Raw genomic sequence first — 25,005 nt, forward strand, 5'->3', positions numbered from 1 at the left:
AAATTTCATTAGCTCAGTACACCACTACTTTAACTTTGATTTTACACCAGTTATTTACTCACAATAACTCAGTCCAGTCTTGAGGTTTAACATCCAACATTAAGGAACTAATGGATGCACAGATAACATTTTATCAATAATATGTCCTTGGGGCAATAGTACTATTAGATTATTAATAAAATGGGAAGAAAATCCTCAAGCAACATTTTTCAGTTAGATATTTTTGTGGGCAAAAAAATAGATTAAGAGAAATAAAATCTGAAGAATATGATAAAATTATTCTAGGCAGGCAGTGGCTACTACTTTTCTCTTAAAAATTAGTTATACTGCTTATTGTTTTTCTACAAAAGAAAGATTGCAATCAAAATTTTGAATTTGCTTTCTATATATTTATATTCTTTATATATATGTATATATATAAATAAAGAATTATTTGCAGTCTTAACTGTTAACAGAACACTAGAGGGAACAAAACCCAGTCAAAAAACAATGATAAAATCATTCATGCAATCTTTATTTAAAACCAAATAACTGAAGCCAGATTTTTCTATGCAAAATCTGTCATCTCCATGCGTTATATACCAAAACAAAAATCTTAAAAGGTTTTTTAAGAAGCAATATTCACATTTCAAAAAACCTTTAGCACGGCTTTAAAATGAGATTTTTTTTTTTATAGCTGTAATTAATTCAGAGATTTAGGGACCAGAGAGGATTATCATTATGCAACCTGACCTCAAAATGCTACTACTAATGCCAATCCTATTTCACTAGATTAAATTTTAAATGTACTCATGAATTTCTTGATGCACTTCTACAATGGATGAGAATATAGCATCAAAATACAAGGGTTTAGTTCTAGCAAAAAATCTGCCTGATTTTTTGAGTTAACTGCTTAAATAAAAAATATTAAAGAAGTAGCTTCCCATTTCTTGAACTCTGTAATAGTATTTCCTTTATTAAAGTGGACAATGCTTGACAGCATAGTGAAGAGTCAGCAAGACGTTAAGTAATAAAAAAACATCTCAAGTATAAATGTTCACAAATAGGGACTTTCCAAACCACAGAACTAAACAGATGCATTCTTAAAGAAGCAGAAGGCACATTCTTGCAAAGAGGTCTAAACTGTACCACCTATCTAAACGTCAGAGGTGGATGCAACAGGACAATAAAAGATGGTCTGGGCAAACCCATGTAAATCACAAGCACAGCGCTCTTGCACGTGCCTTTCCTCAGACAGAATATCACATTCCCTCACTCCTATGAGAAAATGTGACCTCCAACTACCACCTAGAAACTGAACATGATGAAAATAAAAAATCCGACCCTTTACTTGTAGCTCTCCCAGCTGCAAGTCCAAGTACTGGAAGGGGAAACGATTAGGTCACTAAATCAGCACACACTACTCTTTGAAAGGCTCCTCAGCAGCTGCCATAGCGTATTCCATATGTGCATTGAAAGCAGCAGTGCCTACCTGAGTAACATGACAAGGTCTGCATCACTGGATAAACGCACCAACCCAGGTGTTCCCTCTGTCCGAATGAACTGGATCTTCTCCCTATGTATGCAAAACAAGACTTCCAAAATATTTTTTTGCAAATAAGGCACCAATGTACACCACAGCAACAAGAAAAAGTACAGGGTATATCATAAAAACCTCTGGGTTATGTTTCTGTATTTCAGAAACCATTTTTTTCCCTGCCACGCCTTGTCCATGTGAGCAGCAAAATATTACAACCGAGAAACTAATTTGTTCTGAGGAATGACTCTCCTGTTGCCCTCATCTCTTCAATGCTCAGGCTGCTTCAGGTAGTACAGCCATCTAACCAGTAAAAAAAAAATAAATTAAAAAATCAGTCCTTCAAGTTCATGCCAGCTGTGTCCCTGAATTCAAAGTAGGAGGCTGAGCCCTGTGGGAGGACATTACTATTCTGAAAGTGAACTGTTTAAGAGGTACTGCCTTTTTTTGAACCTTTGTACAAATGCAAGCCACACATTACAATGCACACTTGCCAGGTTTTCCTACCATACTGCATTTAAGAGATCTTCCAGAAAAACCCGTGTACTATTTCTCCCCCTCTGTCTCACTCAAGCACACACCCTTCCTCCCAGACCCAGTTTGGTCACTATTGTGGAATCTATGCATCCTAAACTCTGAGCATGGCAGCACACAGATTTTTAGGATCTATATTAAATACAAATCCTTGGCTGATTCCTGTTCTTTTCCTCTGTAGAGTTTTTTTCTGCATCCTATAATAGAAGTACATCCCTTTTATTTTCTCTCTGTCAGTACAAGGTATATGATGGTACCATAAAGATAAATTCTAATTTGGCTTTAATCTTCAGGAGGAAAAGAAAACAAAAAACAAACCCATGTAGTAAAAACTGTCCCAATTCCAAAGGAGAAACCCCTCAAACAAACAGAAAAGTAAAGAACTCCCCATAAGAACAGCAGCATTGGCTCAGCTCAGAGGTCCATCTACCCCACTGTCCTATTACCAACAGTGACAAGGAGGTCAAAAATGATCCATGCAATCGGCTCTAACAAGGCTGCTGGCAGCTACACACAGTTTAAGCTGCACTATGAATTTCTGGAACACATCATTTCATGCACAGCAGTTTCAACAAAATGATCAAACCAAATTTTGGCTCAAACCACATTTCTTGCCAACCGTCTCTAAAATCATGGTGCATAAAGACCTCAAACAGTGGACGCAACGCACATTCCCTGGTAATTTGCACTACATTTACAGCATATTCAAGGGTAAAAAAGGGGCACGACCAGGCTGCACCCAGAGCCCCCCAGTCCCTGCTTGCCAGGGTGGCAGCTGTGGCTGTAGCAGGAGCGTGTAATTCACTGTTTCTCTATGAAGAGAGGTACTGAAAGTCACGCACTTGCTTCATCAGTGCTGTGGCTGCAACCAGTCAAGACTCAGAGCTCAGCTTGGAAGCCCCATAGTTCCACTAGCAGGGCACCAAGTCAAAGCTAACGTGCGCTGCGCACTGGAGAGGATGGCCTTAGAGTGCCCAGGGCAGGGACATCTGGACACTTCGACTGCCTACTCCAATTTACATCAGTGCCCAAATGGCAAGGTTTCAGGAAATAAATGGTGGATTACAAAATATATCTTAGCATTTAGTTGGCAGCAACACCAGGATCCAGAAGGATGTTTTCTGGGTTCGCTAACATATGCAGCCCTCCAAATGAATGCAATCCATGACTTCTCAGGAGTTGTGATTTCAATGATAGCTTTTTAAATATATGCCTTTTACCTTCTGTTAAGATATAAATTATGTTTAATGTCTAATAAATGCCTTTGCCTGAACCCTTTTACATTATTTAACAGCCTCTCAGTTTTATCTGTGGTGGCTTGGAATGAGATTTGATCCTGGTTACATGCTTAATAATAGTATGGTAAGTACAATGTTCTCACTCCACCACAAAACCTCTGAACAACAATTTTCTACCTGTAGTATACTTTCATTGTATATTTTAATGGACCCTCAACTTCTTGTCACATCTCTTCATTTTTTTTAGGAATGAGAAATTACTTTAGACAGAAAATGTAAGAAATCTTTTCAAATTCTCTGTCCTCTTCCACTGGACAAATACTGATCTTCCTCCTCACCTATGTAATAATAGTAGTAGTAATATTTCGTATCATCATTCTACTTCAATCGCACTGAGGTTCTCAGAGAAATAGATTACAGACAGTTGTACTAATCACTACACTAAAAAAAAAAAAATGACACAAAGAATTCACAGTGTGGAATTTCACTTAGGTCTTAATTCATCAAGTGTTACAGCAATGTCATTGGAGTTCCTTAGTCTCACAATGTGTCAAACAGACATGGATTCCAGTAACTTGCTAAATCAGGGTCTTAAAAGACTAAACAGGAAAAATGAAACTGGGATCTTTATAAAAATATAAGAAATGTTACTGAAGCATCAGCTCTAGAAGAATAAAGGAGAGGTATAATGGAAGATACTTTACCTTAATCAAATATACTAACTTCAAAAACTGATACTAGAATGGAACCATTCGGCTTAACAGAAAGGCTTCTCTGACCAATCCTAGTTAATGTAAAACAAAACTATGTTCATTAAAATCCTCAGTCATTCTGCTAAAGCAGGTTAGACATATATCTTCAGTCTATTCATAAAATAAGCATACAGAAGGATATATAGTCTCAAGTAAATAAGGAGTTATAGAAACCAGTATCTTTTATCCTTTGTTCTTCCATTTTCAATCTGAAAACCATCTTTTCTTGAGAAGAGCTCAGCTTGTGGCAAATTATGATTCTGTAATTGGGAAGCAAGGTTCTACAAGAAGCAGAATCTGATAATACCAACAAGTCTTTTGAACAGTCTGAACTCTATCAAAAAAACCACAAAACGCATGAAGAAAATGACACTCTGATTGCTATCAGAGTAAAGAAAGCCAAGCACCCCGGGGAAAGGAAAAAGGAATAACAAAACTACTAATAATCAGAAATTGTTTGTATACTATTTCCCAACAGATTAGTTTGCTCACATTTCAAACCAAGCCTGGTGAGACAAACTTGCCTGTAGCAATATGGATGCAATACAGGAACTGTTTTGACAGGCTGAGAACTGTAGATTTTTATTTTCCTCCTTTTCTCTGTATTTTCTAGAGAATGTGTATTCTGCTAGTATATCATTTCAGGTTTGTCAGATGGGATGCATTTAGAGGGTAAAACAAATCATTAACACAGAAGCCTCATCACAAAACTTGTTAGAACACAATGCTTTGGAAAACCGTGAAACAGGGCAGCTTGTTGAATTTCTGGAACTTGCATGACATGGAGGAAAAGGGATCAATAAGTAACACTATAAGAATGGAAAAAAATGAAAAACACTGCTGGCTGCTATGCTAGCCAGTGCGGATAGGTATCTGGAACACAGAGCACTGCATTGACAGCTCTTTGCACAGGACAGACTGCAACCATCAAACCAGCATTTTTTAAATTTAGTGTCCAAGGAAGGTTACAGTCATTGGAGTCCTAGTCACTAATATCCGAGCTGTTAATTACTCCATCGTTTATGCCCAAGTACATGAATTAAAGCATCTTTGTGCGGGATACACTTAAAGAGGGATCTTGACACTCTCTGAATTTCACTTTTTATCTTTCCTAGTCTAAGCATACAAGGGAGTTATAACAACCATATAACAATCAAAGATCATCCTTCATCAGATCTCACTGGACTATGCAAAAACCTGTAGACACCCGTTTTGTAAATTTTGGAGAAACACTAAAAATTCTGACTGATATAAGATTACCTCCAACGTAATTAGGTCAGGATAGCCTTTTGGTAAATGTGCATTGAGAAGATAAAGACATAATCAAATGCCATTCTGCCTCACGCTCCCAGCTGTACACATACTCAAATGAATGGGCACATTTGCCGTGCCATGCAGCTGTCTTGGCACATTTTGAAGACATCAGCAAATCTCTTATACCAGTTGTTCCAAATATTTCCTTGTAGGTACCTTTATTTGGTAATAACACATTACCTCTGTTCTCCTAAACCTTATTTCAGGGAGTTACATAGAAATACAATAAAGAACTATTGCCCACAGCTTTATGAATATGTTTGAATAGGCCAAAAGTCTACAATCTGTTACGTTCCACTGCTAATTTTAATGAGAGGAACTAATTCTAATTAGCATTTTGTATTGAAATGGGAATAGCAAAGTTCACTAATTTTATTACCTGAGTGAATGATTCCTGGTAAGATCTGGTTGACGCTCTTGAAGAATTTCAAAGATATTGGGCTGCCGCAAAAATGCAACAATCTTGTCGTTGTAAGCTGAAAACGTCAACAAAAATATGCTGAAACAAGCAGATACTAAAAGACAGGACTGCATTCCTTCTGAGTTTTGAACAATAATGACAGAAGACTTTATGTTCACAGTTTTAAGTTTAGCAATATTGTGTTAATACTTCTTCATGTAAGGCTACCGATTCTACCATCATTTAGGGAACACGCTTCTTGATTATGAACCAAATCTCATTGCGACACGTCCTTTCCACTATTAACAGCTCAAATTCTGTTAGCAATTTCCATTATATTTTATCACTCACACCCTTAGCTAAGGTCAAACTAGAATATTCATTGCCAGAATAAAATTGCAGGGACCTTGGTTTTCACTGCACTGTAATCCATTCTCAAACATTAAACACACACTAGAAACAGGCATACCAAATCCTCACTAACTGCTGAGCCTGCAGCGTATGCACACTATGTCCGCGGCAAGGGGAAGGATTTAAATTAACAGAGATTTTCAAGTAAACATGCCACAGTACAAAGAGCCAGTTACAGTCAATCGGATTAATTTATCTTGATTTAGCACAATGTGACAGCTGTTAGATTCAATAAGCTAAATTCTGTTCTTGGTGGCACAGAAGTCAGTAACTTTGTGTGTATGTAACTGAGAACAGAAATTAAGCTAATGACTAATTCCAAGCTGATTAACACTTTGTGGAATGCTGCCAAAATAGATCCTCAGAAGTTGTACAAAAATCACTTGGAATACATGGAGTCCAATTAGGACACAACTTGGTTCACTGCCTTCAACTCTTCCTGTCACCACATAGAGTAAGTGAGCTAGGATGGTAGAAATTTCACATCGGTTATTTCGTTCTGCACAGACAGGCTTCTCAGTACTACTCCTGCAGGTTGCAACTGAACAATTGGGAAATGTTGATGGACAGAACAAATGATAACTTCCACCCACCCCAACCACATGAAAAACCCAGCAGTGCACACTAACATGACACACTCAGTCACAGAGAACTTCTCTGAAAAGAGGCTGTATGCTGACATACCCACTGGAACCACATCCTGGTACTGAGCTCTGCTGACTGTATTAAATGTGCTAGACGGTCTTGGCAAAACTGGTGGTCCTGAATGACGGGAATCCTCTCCAACCTGAAAACGTGCAAGTCACACAATGACTGTCTCTATGCCAGCATATACATTTGGGTACATAAGCGTGAGAACTCATATGACGTAAAACTAAGCATGTAAGTAAATGCTTTGCTTGATCACTATACTCAGTAACCACTGCAGCAGGAATCAGCTGTGTTGTATGACAGTTATTAGTAAAACATTATTTAGTATATTGTGCCTATTAATATCAAGAATCAAAACTGATTGAAAGTTTATGGCTATTTTAAAATAATAGTCCCATTCTGAAAAGGGACTAAAAAATTCAAACTGGGATTCCTTCAGAGGGTCTTTTGTACTTCGTAGACATCTTTATCCATATCAAAGGTTCTGAAAATCAAATTCTGCTCCTTCATTAGCACCTCTATTACCTCTGTGTCTGAATGGAGTTTCATTAAATTTGAACTGGAAACAATTTTGTGGCTGAAGCAGGAGGATAAAGAAACAAGTTCGCATTCAGGCAAGGCAAATGAGTCCAAAACTGGCAAAAATGTTTCCTACAAGCATCCAGTAAAACTGTTCTGAATTTTTTGTGTTCACCTTCTGGGATTAAAAAATGTTGCATATGAACATTTTTCAGGGTAGAACCACAATGTAAAATTGTTCCTGGTAGCATCTGTGATGTCAGGGCAACTTCTGCAGTCGTTTGTGTGCTGAGGCTTCAGTCATTTCTACAGTATCAGTATTTTGTATTTTATCTATACAAAACATTTTGTTCAACCTCTTTTTCATCCTGCTGAACCTTTTTATTTACTTCTCAGTTCCTCTGCCTACATGTAATGGTTAGCATTTGAACTACACTTCCAAGCTTCAGAGATCTCCAAAACATCTTAACTGCAAAAGATCAGAGAGCTATAAAGGTTGTTTATAAACCCAGGCTCTGAAATCATGAAGAAGCAAAAGTCCTGAGATATCTCCCAAGATCTTTGTGCTCTCTGATAATACTCTCTCAAAAAAGTGAAAAATTACTTCCTGTAGGCACTCTGCTGGAAAAGGAATGCCATTATTATTAGCTCCAGTTTCATGCTGCAGTTCAGCTTTAGCTAAAAAGGCATTCCTTACACTGGTAAATGTTTGCTTCAGAGCATCTCCCTGTAAAAACGGGGTCAGTGGCTTCAAAACAATAAAGTTCATGGCAAGACAAATCCAAAGAAAGTATTTTGAGAATTTTTTTCATTAAGTATTCACCTTTTGCAATAATGTACAGTTCCTTGCAATGGTTTAAATGCAATTGTTTAAAAATAGGAAAAATAGCTGCAAATATGCAATAATTAAGTCATAAGCGCAGAAGAAAAAAAGTGGTGTTCAGATTCATACATATGCATAGAAATGAACATCATTACATCATTAATCCCAGAATAAGAATACTGTATTGAATTGCTATGTTTGAAATTCCTATCTGGAATTATACTTCAATTCAAGTTACAACTGTAACAATATCAAGGAAATACTTCTACAGTTACATGCAGAAACACGGTTTAAGGCATTTCATGTATCTAGAAGGAGTGGGAAATTTTGAGAGGTAATCAGCCCTGTTTATATGCAATATGATAACTTCCTGTAGGAAAAAGTACACTTATTTTGCAGTATTGACAACTTCAGCAGCATGGTTGACATGAATCTCTCTGTTTGAAGTGCAGAGCTTCTGAATGCTGCTTATGGATAATTTCAGTGTGTATTTTGTAAAGTTAAGGAAAAAAATTATTTCTGCTCTGTTATAAATCGGTCACAACAGAAATACTTGCTTCACCCTATCGAAGACCTAAATAGCTCTATGAAGACACTTCTAGCTTACTTGCCTGCTGTAAGACATCGTTGCCTACATCACACCACCAAATTGACGGAAAAAGCTATTTAAAACTATTTGTAAAATATACCTTACATTGGGGGTGGAAAGTATCATGGGTGACTAAACCATGTTCAGACAGGATATGACAAGATACGCAGCCAGTGGTATGGCACTCGCTGCAGCTCAGCGGAAGTCCTGCTAAAGAAGTGGCAGAGAAGATTCATACTTGCTCTGAAACAGACCTCTGGCAGAACTTCATCTGCCACAAGACTGAGCTATAAAAAGGTTAAATCAGAGCATTTCTCTCACCATTCTAATTTGTATTACCTTTAATTGCTGGCATGGAATACCCCTCCCCTGAGAAGACAACTTACACATAACAGTATGGAGGTTAAATAAAGTACAACTGAAGTCTAAGTCATTGTACGTACACTTGCTCACAAGTAAAAAAGAAGTTACAACAACAATACGGAGACTGATGGCGAAAATGGTCCACAGCGACGTATGAACAAAATAGTGTTTTCCATGTATTTGTTTAGAAAGTAGAGACGAAATACATATGCAAATGCATATAACAGTCTGATAAGCCTACATGTGGTAAGATTTTTTTATACTTACTCGGAAAGTTGCACATCTAGATGTATCTACAACACATGCACTTTTTTCCCCCCTCTTATTTGCAGAGTATATCAACGTACTTGGCAGACACCATGCTAGACAACAACACACATATTTTGACAGGAAAAGACAGGATATAGATACTGGTAATCTGTAATCAGATGCTCTCCTGTCGTTAAATGGGGTTACTGCAAATTAAAAGTAAGAGAAACTCATGTCTGATATTTTTCCTCTGAAATCATGCATGTCAAAAGCAACAATGGCTAGCAAATAAAATCATAGATCTTTACAGATGAGTACCGTATGCTTACAGAAGAATCATGCTCCTCACAACATGGAATTCTGAATGGAGGATGAAAGAGGATGATCTTAAAAACCCAGTGGTTCCCAAAGAGAAGGGGCAGATCCAACTTACCTCACCAGCGCTGTGGCTGCGTTGTCTAGTTAAGTGCTGTCGATGGACTAACGCACTAGTGGGCCGGCTACTCTGCAAGGGAAGCCGGGGGTCAATGAACGTTGTAGTGCGGGAATTGTGGTCAACAAAGAAAGCCTAGAGAAGGAGAAAGAAGAAAGAATCTATAGCCAATAGTTGGATTTTTTTTGGCATGCCTGAGGTTAATGTCTGTTCAGGATCTAGGTTTCGTTTGCTGATGTGAGGCTTGGAAAAATCTTCCTCACATTTCTGTAGCTTGCATTTCCCTTCAGCAGAAGAGGGATAACAGTTTTCCATCTCACTGAAGGGATGAATTCTTTAATGCCTTACGTCATTCCTGTCTATAAAGCCCTTTGAAATTCTCATCTGACAAGCATCAGAAGTAGGAAGCTTTGTTATGATTGTCAAGAAGAGAAGACTTAAATCTTTAATAAAAGTAATCCTGGTGTATTCTCCCTTTAATTTCCTTATAAACATCTGAAAAGATGTCATTAAATGGCAAAACCATTCCCTTTTGTGAACTATTTACCATATAATTATGAACACAATTGGGTGTATCTATGTCAAGTGTATGATTGCATCCTGCAGTGAACTATGATTACAGGCCAACAGGCATTTTTGCCATCCTCCTGATACAATTATTGAAGCTCGCTAACCTTTAAAAAACAACAAACAAAAAAAAAAAACCAAAAAACAAAACAAAAAGAAAGGTCAGTCAGGAGCACAAAGATGATGGCAACAAAAACATTTAAACCAGGCAACCGTTGAGAACTACCACATACTGGCCAGTCAGCCATTTGCTGAAAGCAAGGTCACAGGAGCATGTATCCTGGAAAATGCAAACCTCCTACAAATCTGTCCAATTTGAACCAAAAAGGTTTCTAAGCTGTGAAACTTAAACTTTTTCCAAGCCATGAAATTTAAACTTTTTCCAGTGTTAGTGTTGCACTTGGAAACCAGCACTGCTCTATTTCAACACACTTTACTTTTTTTCAGTCACAATGCTGGAAACACATGGAAGTGGCAAAAAAAGATCCTGGTTTTGAGCAGGAGAGTTACAGGAAAGTGACATCTGGTTTGAGGAATCAAAGAATCTGGACCAGCAAAGAGGTGGTCGGGGACTGCGGGAGCTATTTCTATGTTTGGATACCAGTGAGGTACTTTGACCACAGTTTCATAAACAATTCAGTCCTGCAGTGTCAGCGAAAGAAACATTCTCATCTTCCCCCATCCTGACCACTTGTTTCATCTCTTGCACACCCTTCCTGCCTTGTGCTGGCACAAGTGTTTGTGTAGCCACACAGTGAACCCAGCTGGGGAGCTGGTCCAGGCTGAAATTACTCTCTGTTTGTCCCTTTCCTCTAACCTCGGTCAGCCCACCAGGGACGAGAGGAGAGCAGAGCTGGCTCTTTTGGCAGCAACACCAGCTTATAGTATTCATGAAATCATTGTTTCAGACTGCTTGGTATAGCCAGACCAGGGAAAATGCAATTCTTCTGACTGCTGCGAAGGTAGGTAGACAAACCAGTGTGTCAGGCTATACAGCAACTAAATACCATTATGGATTGTGGTGGGAGAAAACACTCATACTTCTGTTTCCCAAGGAAGGAGAAGCATATGGAGGGACACCGAAGTTGCAAAACCTAAGAAATGCTGCAGAAGAGGACAGCAAGCCTCCTACAGCACTAACCGTGATTACCTGTACCTGTAACCTGTGCCTACAAGCAAGGAATCACATTACCTCAACAGTAAGGAAGAACTCTGTTTTGATCATCTGACATAGTTACAGATATGCAAGTGAAACTGACTGTTCCACGATTCAAAAACCATAAAGTGTATTCAAAAATGCAGTTGTAATTGCAATGTTTGAGCCTGATGCAGGACTTGTTCACCATGACAAATAATGACGCCAACTGCAGTGCAAGTATACAGATTAGAGAATATGAAACCAGTGGGAAAGCAGAATGAAAGCCACTGTGAAATTTCAGGTTTGGCCCTGGAAAACGACTGGAAGAGGCTGTTGGAACACATCCAGGCTTTCTGAAAATTTTGCTCCTGATTGATAGGTTGATTTCACTTACTAGCAAGTAGTTGGTATAGGATTTTTTTAAATATCCCTCTATCTACTATTATATCTAGTCTGGTCTATGTGTATTTATAAGATGGGAAGCACTTTCATCAAAACAAAGGTTGATTTCATTAAGTCAACATTATACTGTAAAATCACTTAGAAAAAAAAGGTACTGATTCAATATAGGAGAAAGTACTACCCAGAGTTGTGCTACACAGTTCTTTGAGTTAATGCAATCTAACATTGCATGTAGTGTTCTTCAGCGTTACATTTAAACAAACAACTCAGTTTAAACACTAAGTTAAAGACAATCATGTCTTACTAAATGTGAATGCTTGCAGGCCAGCTAGTAGCAGCCTACTTTAAAATAAAGCATAAATTACTACTTTGAAGCATCAGTGAAGATAATCATTGGAGCTTCAAGGCCTTGGGCTAATCTGGACATTGGCACACAGCTCAAAATACAGTGTGGCTCACAGTCGCCTTTCAAAAAAATTCCTCTCATAACTCCTGTCTAGCTATAATCCATAAATCTATGATGCTTGAAGAGACTGACATAAGATGGGTAGTGCCAAAACTACATTTAGCCCATTAAACACAGATAGTTGCCCAAGTTATCCTTCCAATTAAAGTCTATGAAGCTTGTTAAGATATCTTTTCTTCGCACTGAAGACATCAGTAATCAATTACAACAGATTCTTTCATTGTGGAAAGAAAAACCAAAAATGTCCTACAATAACTTATTATGTATTTGTACATCTTGCAGAAATCTAATTAAAAAGTATATACATTTGCATCTGGCTTTAAAATATGAACATGTGCTTACACGTATTGCACAAATGCACTGGGGTGCTTATCTGTATAATACATGTGTGTATGCATGTGTATGCAGCAATGCAAAATTTCAAAGTTATCAGACAGAATTCAGCTCAAGGACCTATCTAGCTTATATGATGCGTCCTGCTACCACCTTTTTCAATGGTCTTCTGCCTCCCTGTGGTCAGTGGCTGATGAAGATTCATCTGTAATGCCAATGAGAAACAACATCCTAGTTACCTTTTAGGGAGAACTGCATGACAAATGGATTTTATCTTCTGTAGGGGATACATGGAGGAATCAAAGAGTAGTGGGCAACTGGGCTTTGCTGTGCAGCTTTGAAGGGAGTTCAGAGGTAGGCAGTCACCAGCTGACCTTGGAGGACAGCCTGCAAAGCGGACAAGCAACCAGGACCGCACTGGCATTGGGGAGTAAAAACTCTACTGCTCAGCACTGTGTAAGGGTCAGAACGATCACCGTGCCTTCTGAGCAAGAGCACCAAGATTCTTACTATGATATACTTGGAAAAATACATACTCTTCCCATCTCAGCAGGGAAGAGTAGCCAGTGAAAGAAAATATAATCATATATTGCGGCATGGCTAATTTCTACTTGCTTCTCTTTAGCTTTATGCTTTAATAAAGGCAGGTCCAGTTTCAGTTTGGTCTCATCAAGCGCTGGTCTCACCATGTACTGGCCATCTTGAGTGCTGAATAGGCTTTTCTACTGCCCACAAGTGCTACTTGTGACAAAGGCAATTCAACACAACGAAAATGAACAATACTGAGCCTAATTCAAAGTGAAGAAATCCCAGTGGGGATTTATTCAGTGCTTCCTCTTGTTGACTAATGTTGTGGAAGCATCACTGTTACCAAATACTACACCAGAAATCCAAAGGTCTAGTTCTCTCTATGGAGTGCCTATTAAAGTCAATTGAAAATTGCTGTATTCTTCAGGAGAAAACTGGCCTCTGAAGAACTGAACAGAAAAACAATGACTTAAAACAGGAAAAAGAGTGAGACACGCAAAGACCTAGGTTAGTATAATTGCACATTCCTAATTGTTTTTCTAATGAAAAAACACAGTGCTTTCCAGAGTTGTTAAAGCCAAGAAGAAAACAACCCTCAAGCAGTTTTTCTACCCTTCAGTTTAGCATCTGCCTGTAATCTTTTCAAGCATCAAGATCATTATTTATATGGACACTCACAGCTAACTGTACCAAGACGGATAAACGTAAGAACTGAGAAGCTTAATATGCCTAGAGTCCTAATTAGGACTTCTCACATGAACCGATAGCCTTATCACTTTCTCACATGCTAATCATAGCCTATTTTTAACCCTCCTATCTTCAACAAAGAAAATCATATTCTAAATAGTGAAGATACACTAGTATAAAGTTACATTAAAATTATGTTACTACTATAAAAATGTCTGTTCTTTGATTTTAAAATATTTTGTTAGAAAATGAAAAGTGATATCTGTTTTGAAAAGCAGTAAGACTTGCAACCATTCAAGATCCCTATTAATGAAACCTATGACACACAATTTCTTTCCTGTTAACCAATACATAACCAATAGAGTGATCATCCCCAGAGCTATCCCAGTCTTAAGTGCACCCATTTTATCTCAGAAACTGATGAACACTGGACCCACTTAGCATTTGGGTAGAGGACTGACCTAGAAAATGGTTAGCTATTAAAGAAAAAAAGTGCAAATAATGCACACTAAGGAATCCCATTCAAGACTTTGAGGTTGAAGAAGGGCAGAGGGGGGGAGCCCTAAGGAAAAGCTTGACAGTTAAACAAGAAAAAACTAATACAAATGGTTCAACAATAACTAAATAAAATTCAGTAATAATAAAGTAACTTTAAATCTAAATTATCTTATGAGTACACATTCAAAACTCCAAAGAACTCCACTGAACAACTTATATTTACACAGTAGATAATTCTTTACAAAAGAAGTTTTAAACATCCAAGGGAATCTAAGCAACTTCTTTCATTGTAAAAAGGCTACAGATTTTTTAGCACAGATGAGCAATTCCAATCTTCTTTTGGCAAAAGCAGGAGAAAAGGATGCACACCTTTTACAGTTGGAGAACTACGTGCACTTACGCTCATTAAGAGCAACCGAGTCCTGACATCGCAACATCCGCTATCAAGCGCTCAACAGAGCCACATGTGCATTAGTTACCTTGCCCTGATGGTCATGTTTCATTTCCCAACCTCTCGGCAGCTCCAGCTGTTTGTTGGCAAACATGTTGAGGAAGCCCACCAAATCACGATTATGCTGGTAACGTTCAAAATGGTGGGTGTCCCGCCGGACTTTGGTGATCATGTGCTTTAAACACGTGTTATTTGTAAACATGCGGTAGGCACTCTGAGAAATAAATAACAAAAGGAAATGTTTTTAAAAAATAAAATTTCTTCTTACTACAAAAGACAACATTTACACTGTAAATAAATCATCTAATCATCTATAAAACCTTAAAAATTATCTCCAACTAGGCCACAATGGTATGCAAAAAATGGTCCTCTTTCTGAGGTTTTGTGATAAGTGTTTGATGTTTCTTACTTTGAGATATACAAAATTTCATAATTGACTCACTTCGGCAGTGTGAAGTATATTACAGATTCCATTTACCACACTTGTCCCTGGAACTGTGAAGAATACTATAACATTAAAATTCCTTTAAAAGTAAAGATTTCACAGGTATTTTCCAGTTTCTGGAATAATGAGTCAAATGCAGCCATAGAATACAGCAATAAAGCTGGTAAAGTTTTCTGCAGGACAGAGATACATAAGCTTGTAGAACTTGTCACAAATCTACATAAATATCGTTTCCACCTATTGATTTTTCAAAAATACCCTATCATTGCATGTCCATGTGTAATTTATGTAATAAAGTTGAAATAAGGAAGTAAAAGGAGAACACTGAAAAATAGGGAAAAATTTAAATAAAAGGGCTAAAATAAGCAGTTAACGCCCTTCCCTCCAAAAAAACCCAGCAAACCAGAAACCAGGTCATTCTCTCAGGATTAGCAATAAACAGAAGCCAAGACATAGGCCCTCCTATTGCACTGTACTGCTGCCTAAATCACCCTATGCCCCTACACCTCTACTCCCTGGCCAGAGGTCTTATCTACCTCTGTCCTATTTCATATATTCAAGATAAAGCTGTGCAAGCTAAGCAGAATTATTCAGATACAGACAAGCATATATATCTCTCTCAAAACCAAACTAACACTGACCAGTAATTGAAAAAACACTGAATTATTAACAGGGGTACTTGCAGACAATAAATTGTTCATTCCATTACTTCTGTTTACACTATACATCCCATCACACAAAGGAAAAGAAACACTGGAGAAAAAAAAACCTATATAAGAAGCAGCACTGAAGAACAGGCAAAAAAGAAAAGGAAAATATATATTAAGATGCTTTTTTTCTTCAGTGTGACCTCTAATATATTTTGATATAAACCAGGCAATCTGGGCAAAACAAATCATCCCATAAGCTGCAAAGTTATCTTAAAAAATAAGCACCATTTTTGTACTCAGAATTGTCTCTCACCCTCTGCAAAGCACAGTAAGAAAGCTATTGCTTCGATAAACAAATGAGTTTTGTATCATAAGAAAGATGAAGAACTGAGTTAAAGAATAAAAACTGTAGAAGCTATAATGCCCATTAGGACAACTCTGATGCCCACCAATTGTAAGGAATGATGATGAGTGTGTGCATTTATCCAGCCTCCCTATGTACTACCAATATCTTTGCATCAAACACTGAGCAGTATCTCTGTACACAAGACAACTATACCTATAAGCATGTATTTATGAAAGTCTTCAGCTGTAGATGCTATACTCACAGGGTTAGAATGCAGCACTGTAAAGAACTCTGGGCTGATAAGGAATTTCACAGGGGGAGACTGGAGCAATAAAGTAAGTCTGGATCTGGAGGTAGAGTGAGGCAGCACATTCTCTCTTCGAAAATCTAACAGCAAAGTGAATGACAAAGACTTCCAGTAATAATCATTACGAAAACATCACTGCAAACGATATTGATCTGAATCACACAAGCAAGAAAAGCACTAGGTATACAATTATTTCAGATTTATTAAGTATTCTCCACGTAAGTGTACCTGAATGTCTTCTAACATAGCACTGAATTTCCTGAAAATATCACAATTTTAGTTTAGTAAGTTTTACTTGTTGCTTTTGGTGAACAATCACTACAAAAAAAAAAAAAAAAAAAAAATCATGTCCAATCATTTGGGTTACCAAACACGTGCCTGTGTATAAGGTGCAAGAAGGTCCCTGTGGCAAGCCTACATTGCTATACTGTAGCTGTATACAGATAAGTTATTTTTTAAATGCTAACTAATGGATATAAGTCATTGTACACTTAAAAATGTTTCATTCCTCCTTTAAAAAGCCCACAATAAATCATTGCCATTAACACCCAATCCTGACACTGTATTTAAGCAGCTTATGTAAGAAACAGGTTGCCAAGGAAGTACCTTTTAAGTTTCAACTTTCAGTAAACACTTGGGTCTTCTCTAGCAACTTCGAGAAGTGCACTGATTTTTCAACAGTACCAGGAACTGAAAATACATTACGAATGGTATTTGCTACAATGTTAGAACTATTCGCCCCAATTATCTCTGAAAATCAACAGGACATTTGGATGCGTATTTTAATGTAAATGAAAAATTGCAAATTCAGATTGGGTCTGCAGTGATTTTACTCTAAAATGTATGCCATCTTCTACATTTCACAGTTTGTTTCTTTTGCATATTGCAGTATTTGCACACTTCCTTGTCAAATGAACATTAATCATGTAGAACACAGCTACCATGGAGATAAAAGAACATAACCCAGCGGCAGAGAAAGGGCAAGAGAGGCAGTGAGTAAGACTCTAAACTGAGGGAAAAATAAGAAGAAATTGGAAAAAGAACAAAGATGGAGTAAAATTGTAAATATGGATGGGTAAACATTATGGAAAATGGAATGGGGAAAATACAGATGTTCATTCTAAGCATTACAGGAAACCAGAAAACAGAAGGATAATAAGTAAAGGAAAAGTAAATGAACAAGAGCATTTTTAGAGACAGTTCTTAAACAATAGACCCCAAGCCCTCCCACATGAGGCATGTCTATGGAGCAACAACAGTATAGCAAAAAGACCCCTGAAGCTATGATTGAATACTTGGGCTGGGAGTGCCTTCCAGGCACGCACTGCGGTTGCATGTCAACTCTGTACTGGTACAAAACTTAGGTGTACACCAGTCACTTCTCACACCCTGGAAGATGTTGTGACATGCTGCAGATAGGTCCACTGTCATAGTCTGGCGAATCTAGAAACCAGAACAGGTCACCAGGTGGGTTTTTTTTGCAGTTTAGAAGTTTATGAATTTGATTTATGAAAAGCTTATTCAGCTGAACTTGCTGATTAGGGTTTAGCCTGAATTTGCTTTAAACCTATTTGTTTACAACACAACAAACCATCTAGCTCCACACGCACGTGCACAAAGATAGAAAAGGAAAAGGCTACAGCAGAAGTAAAGAAAAAAATATAAATGGAGCACTTGGCTAAATCACAAGTTCTACAATACTTGAAACTCAAGAAAGGGTGGCATTGCTTGGGTTATTAGATTAATTTAGGAAAGAGTATCAAGAAGAATATCAAGAGCATCTAGAGACAAAGCCAAAGCATGTAACAACACACAACTATGCAAGTAACTGGATGGGTAACAAACTGTATAAATGTATTAGTAAATTAGTAGTAGGAAGATGACCAAGAAGAGAACTGCCTAGCAAGAGGAAAAACTAGTAATGATGCTTAGAGCTCATTAAAAAGGACCTTTCCTTCTGTCCTCACTGAAAAAGTTAACACCAACCAGAACTAAAAAACAGGAGAAGAAAGAGAACTTTCTTCTTAGGCTAGAATAATTAAAGAGCAGGTCAAAGACTGGTGCAAATCAGAGGTTTTCAAACCCTTTGGGCTTGAAGAAGTGTATTCTAACACACTTAGAAAACGTGATGAAGCAATCTCTGAGACACTGGTGGTTATTTCAGAGGTATGAAGGAATTCTCAGAAGAAAAGTAATAAATATTATATCAATTTTTAAGAACAGGTGAAAAAGGATGAAAGAAACAATAGATGACTTGACATTTTCTGTTCTCAGACACGTGAATTGTCGAACTACTTAAAGCAATGAGAAGACAACAAGGTAGAGAAACACCCAGGATTTCTGAAGAAACTAAGGAAGTTATTTTCTACTACTCCAGTGGTGTAAAGGCCACATATTTTGATAAGGCCTTTAATACTGTTTACATGATACTCTCAGAATCATGTTGGGGAGAAAAGTACCTGAAACAGCTGAAACCACCTGGAGAGGGGTATGCAGCAGTTTGCAAAAATGTACTGAAGAGCAGTTATGATTTATGTCAAACAAAAAGAATACATTATTTTTATTAATGGCTGGATAGGGAGGACAGAACTTGCTACAACTAGGAGATGCTGCAGTACTTGGGCAGCAGGATGGAAAAGATTCAAAACCACAGTGACACATTAGAAATGTCCACACCTGTGTGCAGGTAGGAAAAATCAACTGCACAAATGCCAGATGAAAAACAGAAATCTGTACCAAAGATCTGCACATAAGGGTCTGGACCTGATTCTAGCAGATCTAAGACTGAACACTGGTAGTTATTGTCAAATTATAAGAATAAAAGTAGCAATTATGCAGGAATGTACAAGGAGTGTTGTACGTATGACATGTGACGTTTCCGCAATCTCTTCAGTACAGCAGAGTCATAGCTTTATTTCATTTTCTGAAATATTCCTCAGGAGCTTCAGGCCAGCTGAAGACAATCCTGAGGAGGCTAACAAAATAATTGGAGACCTGAAAACACAAGCCATGAGGAAAGACTAGGAAGTAACAGATTTAAGAATGTAAGTGAAATGATATGAGTAGACTGTCTAAAAAAAGTTGCAGAATGTCCATCAACTGGAGAACATGTTATAAGAACACATGAGATGGCATTTGCCAAGTATGGTTCAGGTACATCTCATCCTATGTATCTTCAACTTGGAGATTAAGCCAACGACTGCCCAAAGTCCTTTCTAGTCCTGTATTCTACCATTTCAAAGTGCAGTAGCAGATTCAAAATATTTGTAACCACGACCACAAAACGTTATACTTTTTCATTGCAAATGTCCTGCCTTTATTTTTACCCAGTCAGGTACTGACAGAAAAATGCTCTGAATCCCACATCCATCTCTTCAGTGTATTGAACACGCTGAGCCATAATCTTCAAAAACTAGACAGCAATGAAAACAAATGGTTTCATTTTCACCCAGAATTTCAGGGGCAGAAGTTAGGTTCTGCCTCATGTCACTCTCACTAAATCATCTATGAGTGCTCCCTTTTGAGAGGGGAAAAAAAAAAATTCTTTTTTTTTTAACCTGCGTTAGAATGGTGAAAGTCAGTTTCTTCTCCAGCTCCATCCACAGCATTTGTATGCTCTTCAGGCCTGTCATTAGTCATTGTTCTTCGGATGCTCTGGTACCTAGGGTTAGAAAACTGGTCTTTATATATAGTATATGGTAACTACAATCCAATTCCGGCTCCAAGGGAGCTTGCCCGCCTTTTCTGCCATGTAGGTTAATATACATTGACCTCTAATTTCTGCATTAATAGCCTTCTGAATTTCTGAAAACCATTATCAGATATTTTTTTTTTTAGTCACGTAGCTTATGAACACAGGTAGAATACGAAAGCCTTGGAAGCCCACATGCAAATTAAAAGGGACAGCCACATAAAAATAAATATAGATGGCCAGCTGTGGTAGCAACTGTGACCCTCTCTTCATACTCAATCTTACAATGGTGAATGCAGTTTTCCAAGCACACAATTCACGAACAACAAGGCTATTTCTTACCGTCGATTCAGCTGTTCCATTTGCTGTATGGAATTTGACCTCTGGAGAATCTGTGGAGCTGGGGGGGCTGTAGGTCGCTGCCATGTTGTTGTCCTGTTCACATGGTCCACATAAAAAATCCGTCCATGGCTGTCAATTCGAGCCTCCCAGTCTAAGTAGCAATAAAATACTGTGAACTATGGAGGGCTTGGGGTTTGTTTGTTATTTTTTTATTTTAGCTCTGTGACTTTTATAACTAAATCTATTGTTTCAAGTTTCCATTTCTCTTTTACAGGATGACTTCAGCACAGATCTTTCTTAACGAAGGGTTAAGAGACATGGGTTTTCCCTATTTTATCCCATAAATCAAATTCCCCACTATAGGTAAGGTTCTGTAGAATCAATAATTTCTATTCCCTTCTCTATTCTATTTCCCACTAATCAGTAATTGTCCCGGGGCGGGGGGGAATCAGGATACTTAGTCTAATTCTCTTGGACTGAAACAATTCAAGGTCCAATCTTTGAGACCTATTCCAGTACAAAGGCCAATGGGTAAGTACCAAAAACCTTGCAAAGCTTGACACCTGTCACTGTTTTTCCCCAGCTAATGGTAACAGTAATAAAATAGATGCCAGTGCTCTTCCTGGGTTTACACGGACCTATGTTGAAGGTAAGCAGACCTGGCAGAAAAGATGGAAAATTGTAACAATAAAACTCCTTCATATACTAAATGCACATTCCAGAATTGTAGTTTATGCAAATATCAGCAAATTCAACTTCTTGTGCAAGCGGTAACTATAAAGCTGTCCACTGGCTTTGCAACACAAGCTACAGACAGTGTTAGAAGTCTAGACCACAGAGGTGCCCCAGGACAGCAGAGATGGAAGGCATTCGGACCTTTCCCCAACCACATCTGGCTTCTCAGTGCTCAGCAGAAATCAGGTGCATCACAACACCTAGGCCTCAGTTCATAAGCTTTTGGGGTGAGAAACACTGTCTGCCTAATAACTGCTTATAAAATGAGCAAGATACCAAGACATTGATCACGGCTGGGGGGGCCACATAATAATAATAAAAAAAAATTAAAATATTTTATATACAGAAACAGACATGACTGATTCTTGGACACTAGCAACTGCAGAAAACTTGCAAACCATTTAGCACATCAGTTGAAAAACAGTCTTGGAGAGCCCAGAAGGTTTCTAGAAGAAACCTTCTATATTGCAAGTCTAGGTGAAAACCATCGGTCACGACAGTAACATTTTAAAAAACACTGGCAAGCAACCAATCCTAAATGACCACTGCTCCCCGAGGAAAGAGGGCATAAAAATGTCTTGACAGCAGAGAAGGAGAACTGAATTCTACTGTATTTAATACTGACAGCCTTAAAACCTCAGGCTTTGTTACTGCATGTGTACCATGACTTCTGTCAGCTCTTGGCTGCCTCCAAGTGGCTTGCTGCGTTACACTGTAGGGCCTTAGTTGACTCACGAAGAGGGAGGAAAGGTGTCATCTCTGCACGACAGCTGTATATTTTTGCTGGCCACAATGCAAATTACTCTTCTATCTTTACAATGCACAATCAAAACAGCCTATTAGTGTTTAAAGCATTTCTAGTGTGAACAAGAGCTATGTAAGAAAGCAAGCTCAGAGGAAGAAAAGAAAAAGCAGCACAATAGGACAGGAATGAACCATTTAAGGAACAAATTTCAATTCCAGAAGAAAAAATTCAAAATTTTCCATTATACTGTAAATTTACAATACAAGTTTAAAAATAAACAAAACTGCATCAATGCAAAGCTTATGGCATAATCACTGTATTTGCTATCAGAAATATAACACAATTGAAAGTTATTTTAAAAAAATTATATCTCAAAAACACAAACGGAAACATTTCAACATTCTCTGAAAAACATTTCCATTTTTTAAAAAGAAAAATATGATTGAAACAGATGTTCCCATGCAAAGGTCCCATTTCAAAAACGTAGTATCGTCTGATCAAATAAAAATACTCAAAATTTTTAACCAGAGTTTGTAAACAAAACATTAAAGTATTCCAGGAAGGATAGGACTGTTCACTGGGGGGAAAAAAACCCAAACCACACCAGTTTAAATTTGTGAATTCATTATTCTGCTTAAATGTCAAACCCTAGGCCACTGTATAATAGTTGACACTTTTCTTGTGGTGATTATATGTCCAATTCTGACACACAGTCACCATTTCTGTAATGTGGTCTTGAAGAAAAGCATTTTTGCCTGCATACAATTTTAAATACACAAGTTTAAACACTTGTGCAATGGCTTCTAAAGTAAAGCACCTGTCTTGTGATAGACAAGGATATCTTTTGTTAGTCATAACGTTGTTACTCAAATGTGTTACAGACAACTTAGCTGGCTGAATTGCAAAAATGTAATTCATCAACGTTGTGTGGTCAAGTTTATTTGTTGATTTTTCCCTAGGAATGTAGGAATTGGAGCATAATATTGCATGTTATAGGCAGAAATACTAGATAAATATTTCAATTCTTTTTCTTGCTCTTTAACTTAACCTACAAACAACTGAAAGAAATACACTTATTTTTCCTTCTTAGTTTCAGATTCTGGTAAAACAACAAATAGAATACAACCCAAATTACAAAGAAATTACAGTTTATAACTCAAAATTATATTCTAAACATTTCTCTAATTTATCACTATTAAGATATTAAAACTGTTATATATCTGAAAGCAGAGCTTTGGAGAGAAAAACTGAATCTAGGCAACAATAAGTATTTGAAATTTTATTCACATTAGCAAATGAATGATCTACATAAAGATTGCATTGGGCTTTGATTGTGAAGGAATGATGTGTATATGCATGCCCATGCATGACTGTGTAAAAATCTCAGCAGATGTCAGAAATGTTAGAATACCACACAGCCAAAGCTTTTCCATTAGCATTCCAATAGTTTTTCCAAGTAGTTATTGTAAAGTATAGTTTGCTTCTGAAACACGAAAAGCAATCTATGTATAAACCATGGTATTATAAAAGCTACCTCTATGCATTTCTCATTTGTTATACTGATCTCTGAGTATTTCCCATGATGTTCTCTGTCTTTTTCAGTATAAAAAGTGATAAAAATGCAACTGAAATATATGTCTCCCAGGCACAATTTTGTAAAAAAAAAAAATAATCTTTTTTTTGATGTGGCAGTTAATTAACTTTAGGATCTGCACTCAGGACTGATCTGTTATATGCACTGATTATAACAGAAGCAGCAGGGAGCAAAATCTTCTCATCACGCTGGCTTTCTAATACACAGTTATACCAGTGTTCTGCTATTAGGCTCCTTCCAGTTACCCTCTCCAATTACAGAGCACAGTCCCATTCCATACTGTGAATAAGGATCTATTCATTTTACACTAAATATCTGAATTTCTGAGTCCTTTAAAGTAATAGAGCTTCGCCAAAGACTTCAGTGGGTTTGAATTTAACTTTTTTTTTCCTTTTTTCTTTTAAAGAAATGTTTGCCTCTTAGCTGTGTAGCTTTTTTTTTGGCCCTTTCTCCTTTCTTTAAATATCTAATACTGAACAGAGTTTCACTGTTTCAAGTTTAAGCAAGTGAATCAGTCCAACGATTGGGAGCAATGTATTTTTCAAATGCGTTAGAGAAATTACAATTTATCTGTCAATTTAGGCTCACCTAACTGTTGCTTAATACCCAGGTTTATTTTAATTCAAAAAGTCTTCACAGTGCCTCAAAAAATGCAAGGAAAACACGGACACCTTTCACATAATCTGCAGAGATTAAAGATGTTACATATTTCTTTGTAAATCATTACCACACAAGAAGTATTCAGAGATTTCAGAGTGATTGACATCTTTCCCTCCAAGTTCCTCATATGTATCACCTCACCTCCCTACCCATGTGCACTGCATACTGAAAAGACAGCACTTCTCCACAAACGCCACTTAGCAAGTCTGTATACGCCAGGCGCAATTATCTTAACACATCCTGATAATTTGCACACCAAGCACAATGCCTTTTACAAAACAGCACTAAACTTAATCATTGTCACTCCTCACTTAGAACTTTTCAGCTGTTCATTCTCAGTTCTCGCATTTAAAAAAGAAATGTAATGAGATCTCAGTATTGAGATCCAGGCAGCCTATCCCCCAATTAAAGTATGAAGAACCTCACTTGGTGGTAGAGCCTCATCCACTCTCTGGTACCGGCTAACATCCTGACGTACTGAAGGCAGCGATCTCAAGGGCTGATGGCCATTGGCTTGAGAACCTGCAATCAAAATGCCCACAAATTATTTTTTCAGTCAATATGGGGAAGCCTTAGAGTTGTCTCTAAAGTGAGCAAGACACGCTAAAGCTTCTGCTGAACTATAGTA

General features: G+C 37.6%; 2 protein-coding genes across 3 annotated transcripts in view; both read right to left on the bottom strand.

Moving 5' to 3' along the window:
• LOC126053268 (splicing factor 3B subunit 1) overlaps positions 1-25,005 on the bottom strand; it is a 647,576-nt gene that overhangs the window by 194,909 nt on the left and 427,662 nt on the right. The gene's annotated exons all lie outside the window — the stretch shown is intronic.
• The window catches only part of HECW2 (HECT, C2 and WW domain containing E3 ubiquitin protein ligase 2), a 175,759-nt gene that overhangs the window by 28,234 nt on the left and 122,520 nt on the right, over positions 1-25,005 (bottom strand). For both annotated transcript variants that reach the window (XM_049797445.1, XM_049796758.1), the window contains exons 10-18: positions 24,804-24,899; positions 20,644-20,794; positions 20,168-20,271; positions 16,566-16,690; positions 14,891-15,076; positions 9,793-9,927; positions 6,850-6,952; positions 5,734-5,830; positions 1,472-1,555 (exon numbers count right to left, since the gene is read on the bottom strand). In XM_049797445.1, the coding sequence (XP_049653402.1) occupies positions 1,472-1,555; positions 5,734-5,830; positions 6,850-6,952; positions 9,793-9,927; positions 14,891-15,076; positions 16,566-16,690; positions 20,168-20,271; positions 20,644-20,794; positions 24,804-24,899 (1,081 nt within the window). The remainder of the gene's footprint in view (positions 1-1,471; positions 1,556-5,733; positions 5,831-6,849; positions 6,953-9,792; positions 9,928-14,890; positions 15,077-16,565; positions 16,691-20,167; positions 20,272-20,643; positions 20,795-24,803; positions 24,900-25,005) is intronic.

Source organism: Accipiter gentilis, chromosome 1, assembly GCF_929443795.1.
Source record: "Accipiter gentilis chromosome 1, bAccGen1.1, whole genome shotgun sequence".
Taxonomy (NCBI): Eukaryota; Metazoa; Chordata; class Aves; order Accipitriformes; family Accipitridae; genus Astur; species Astur gentilis.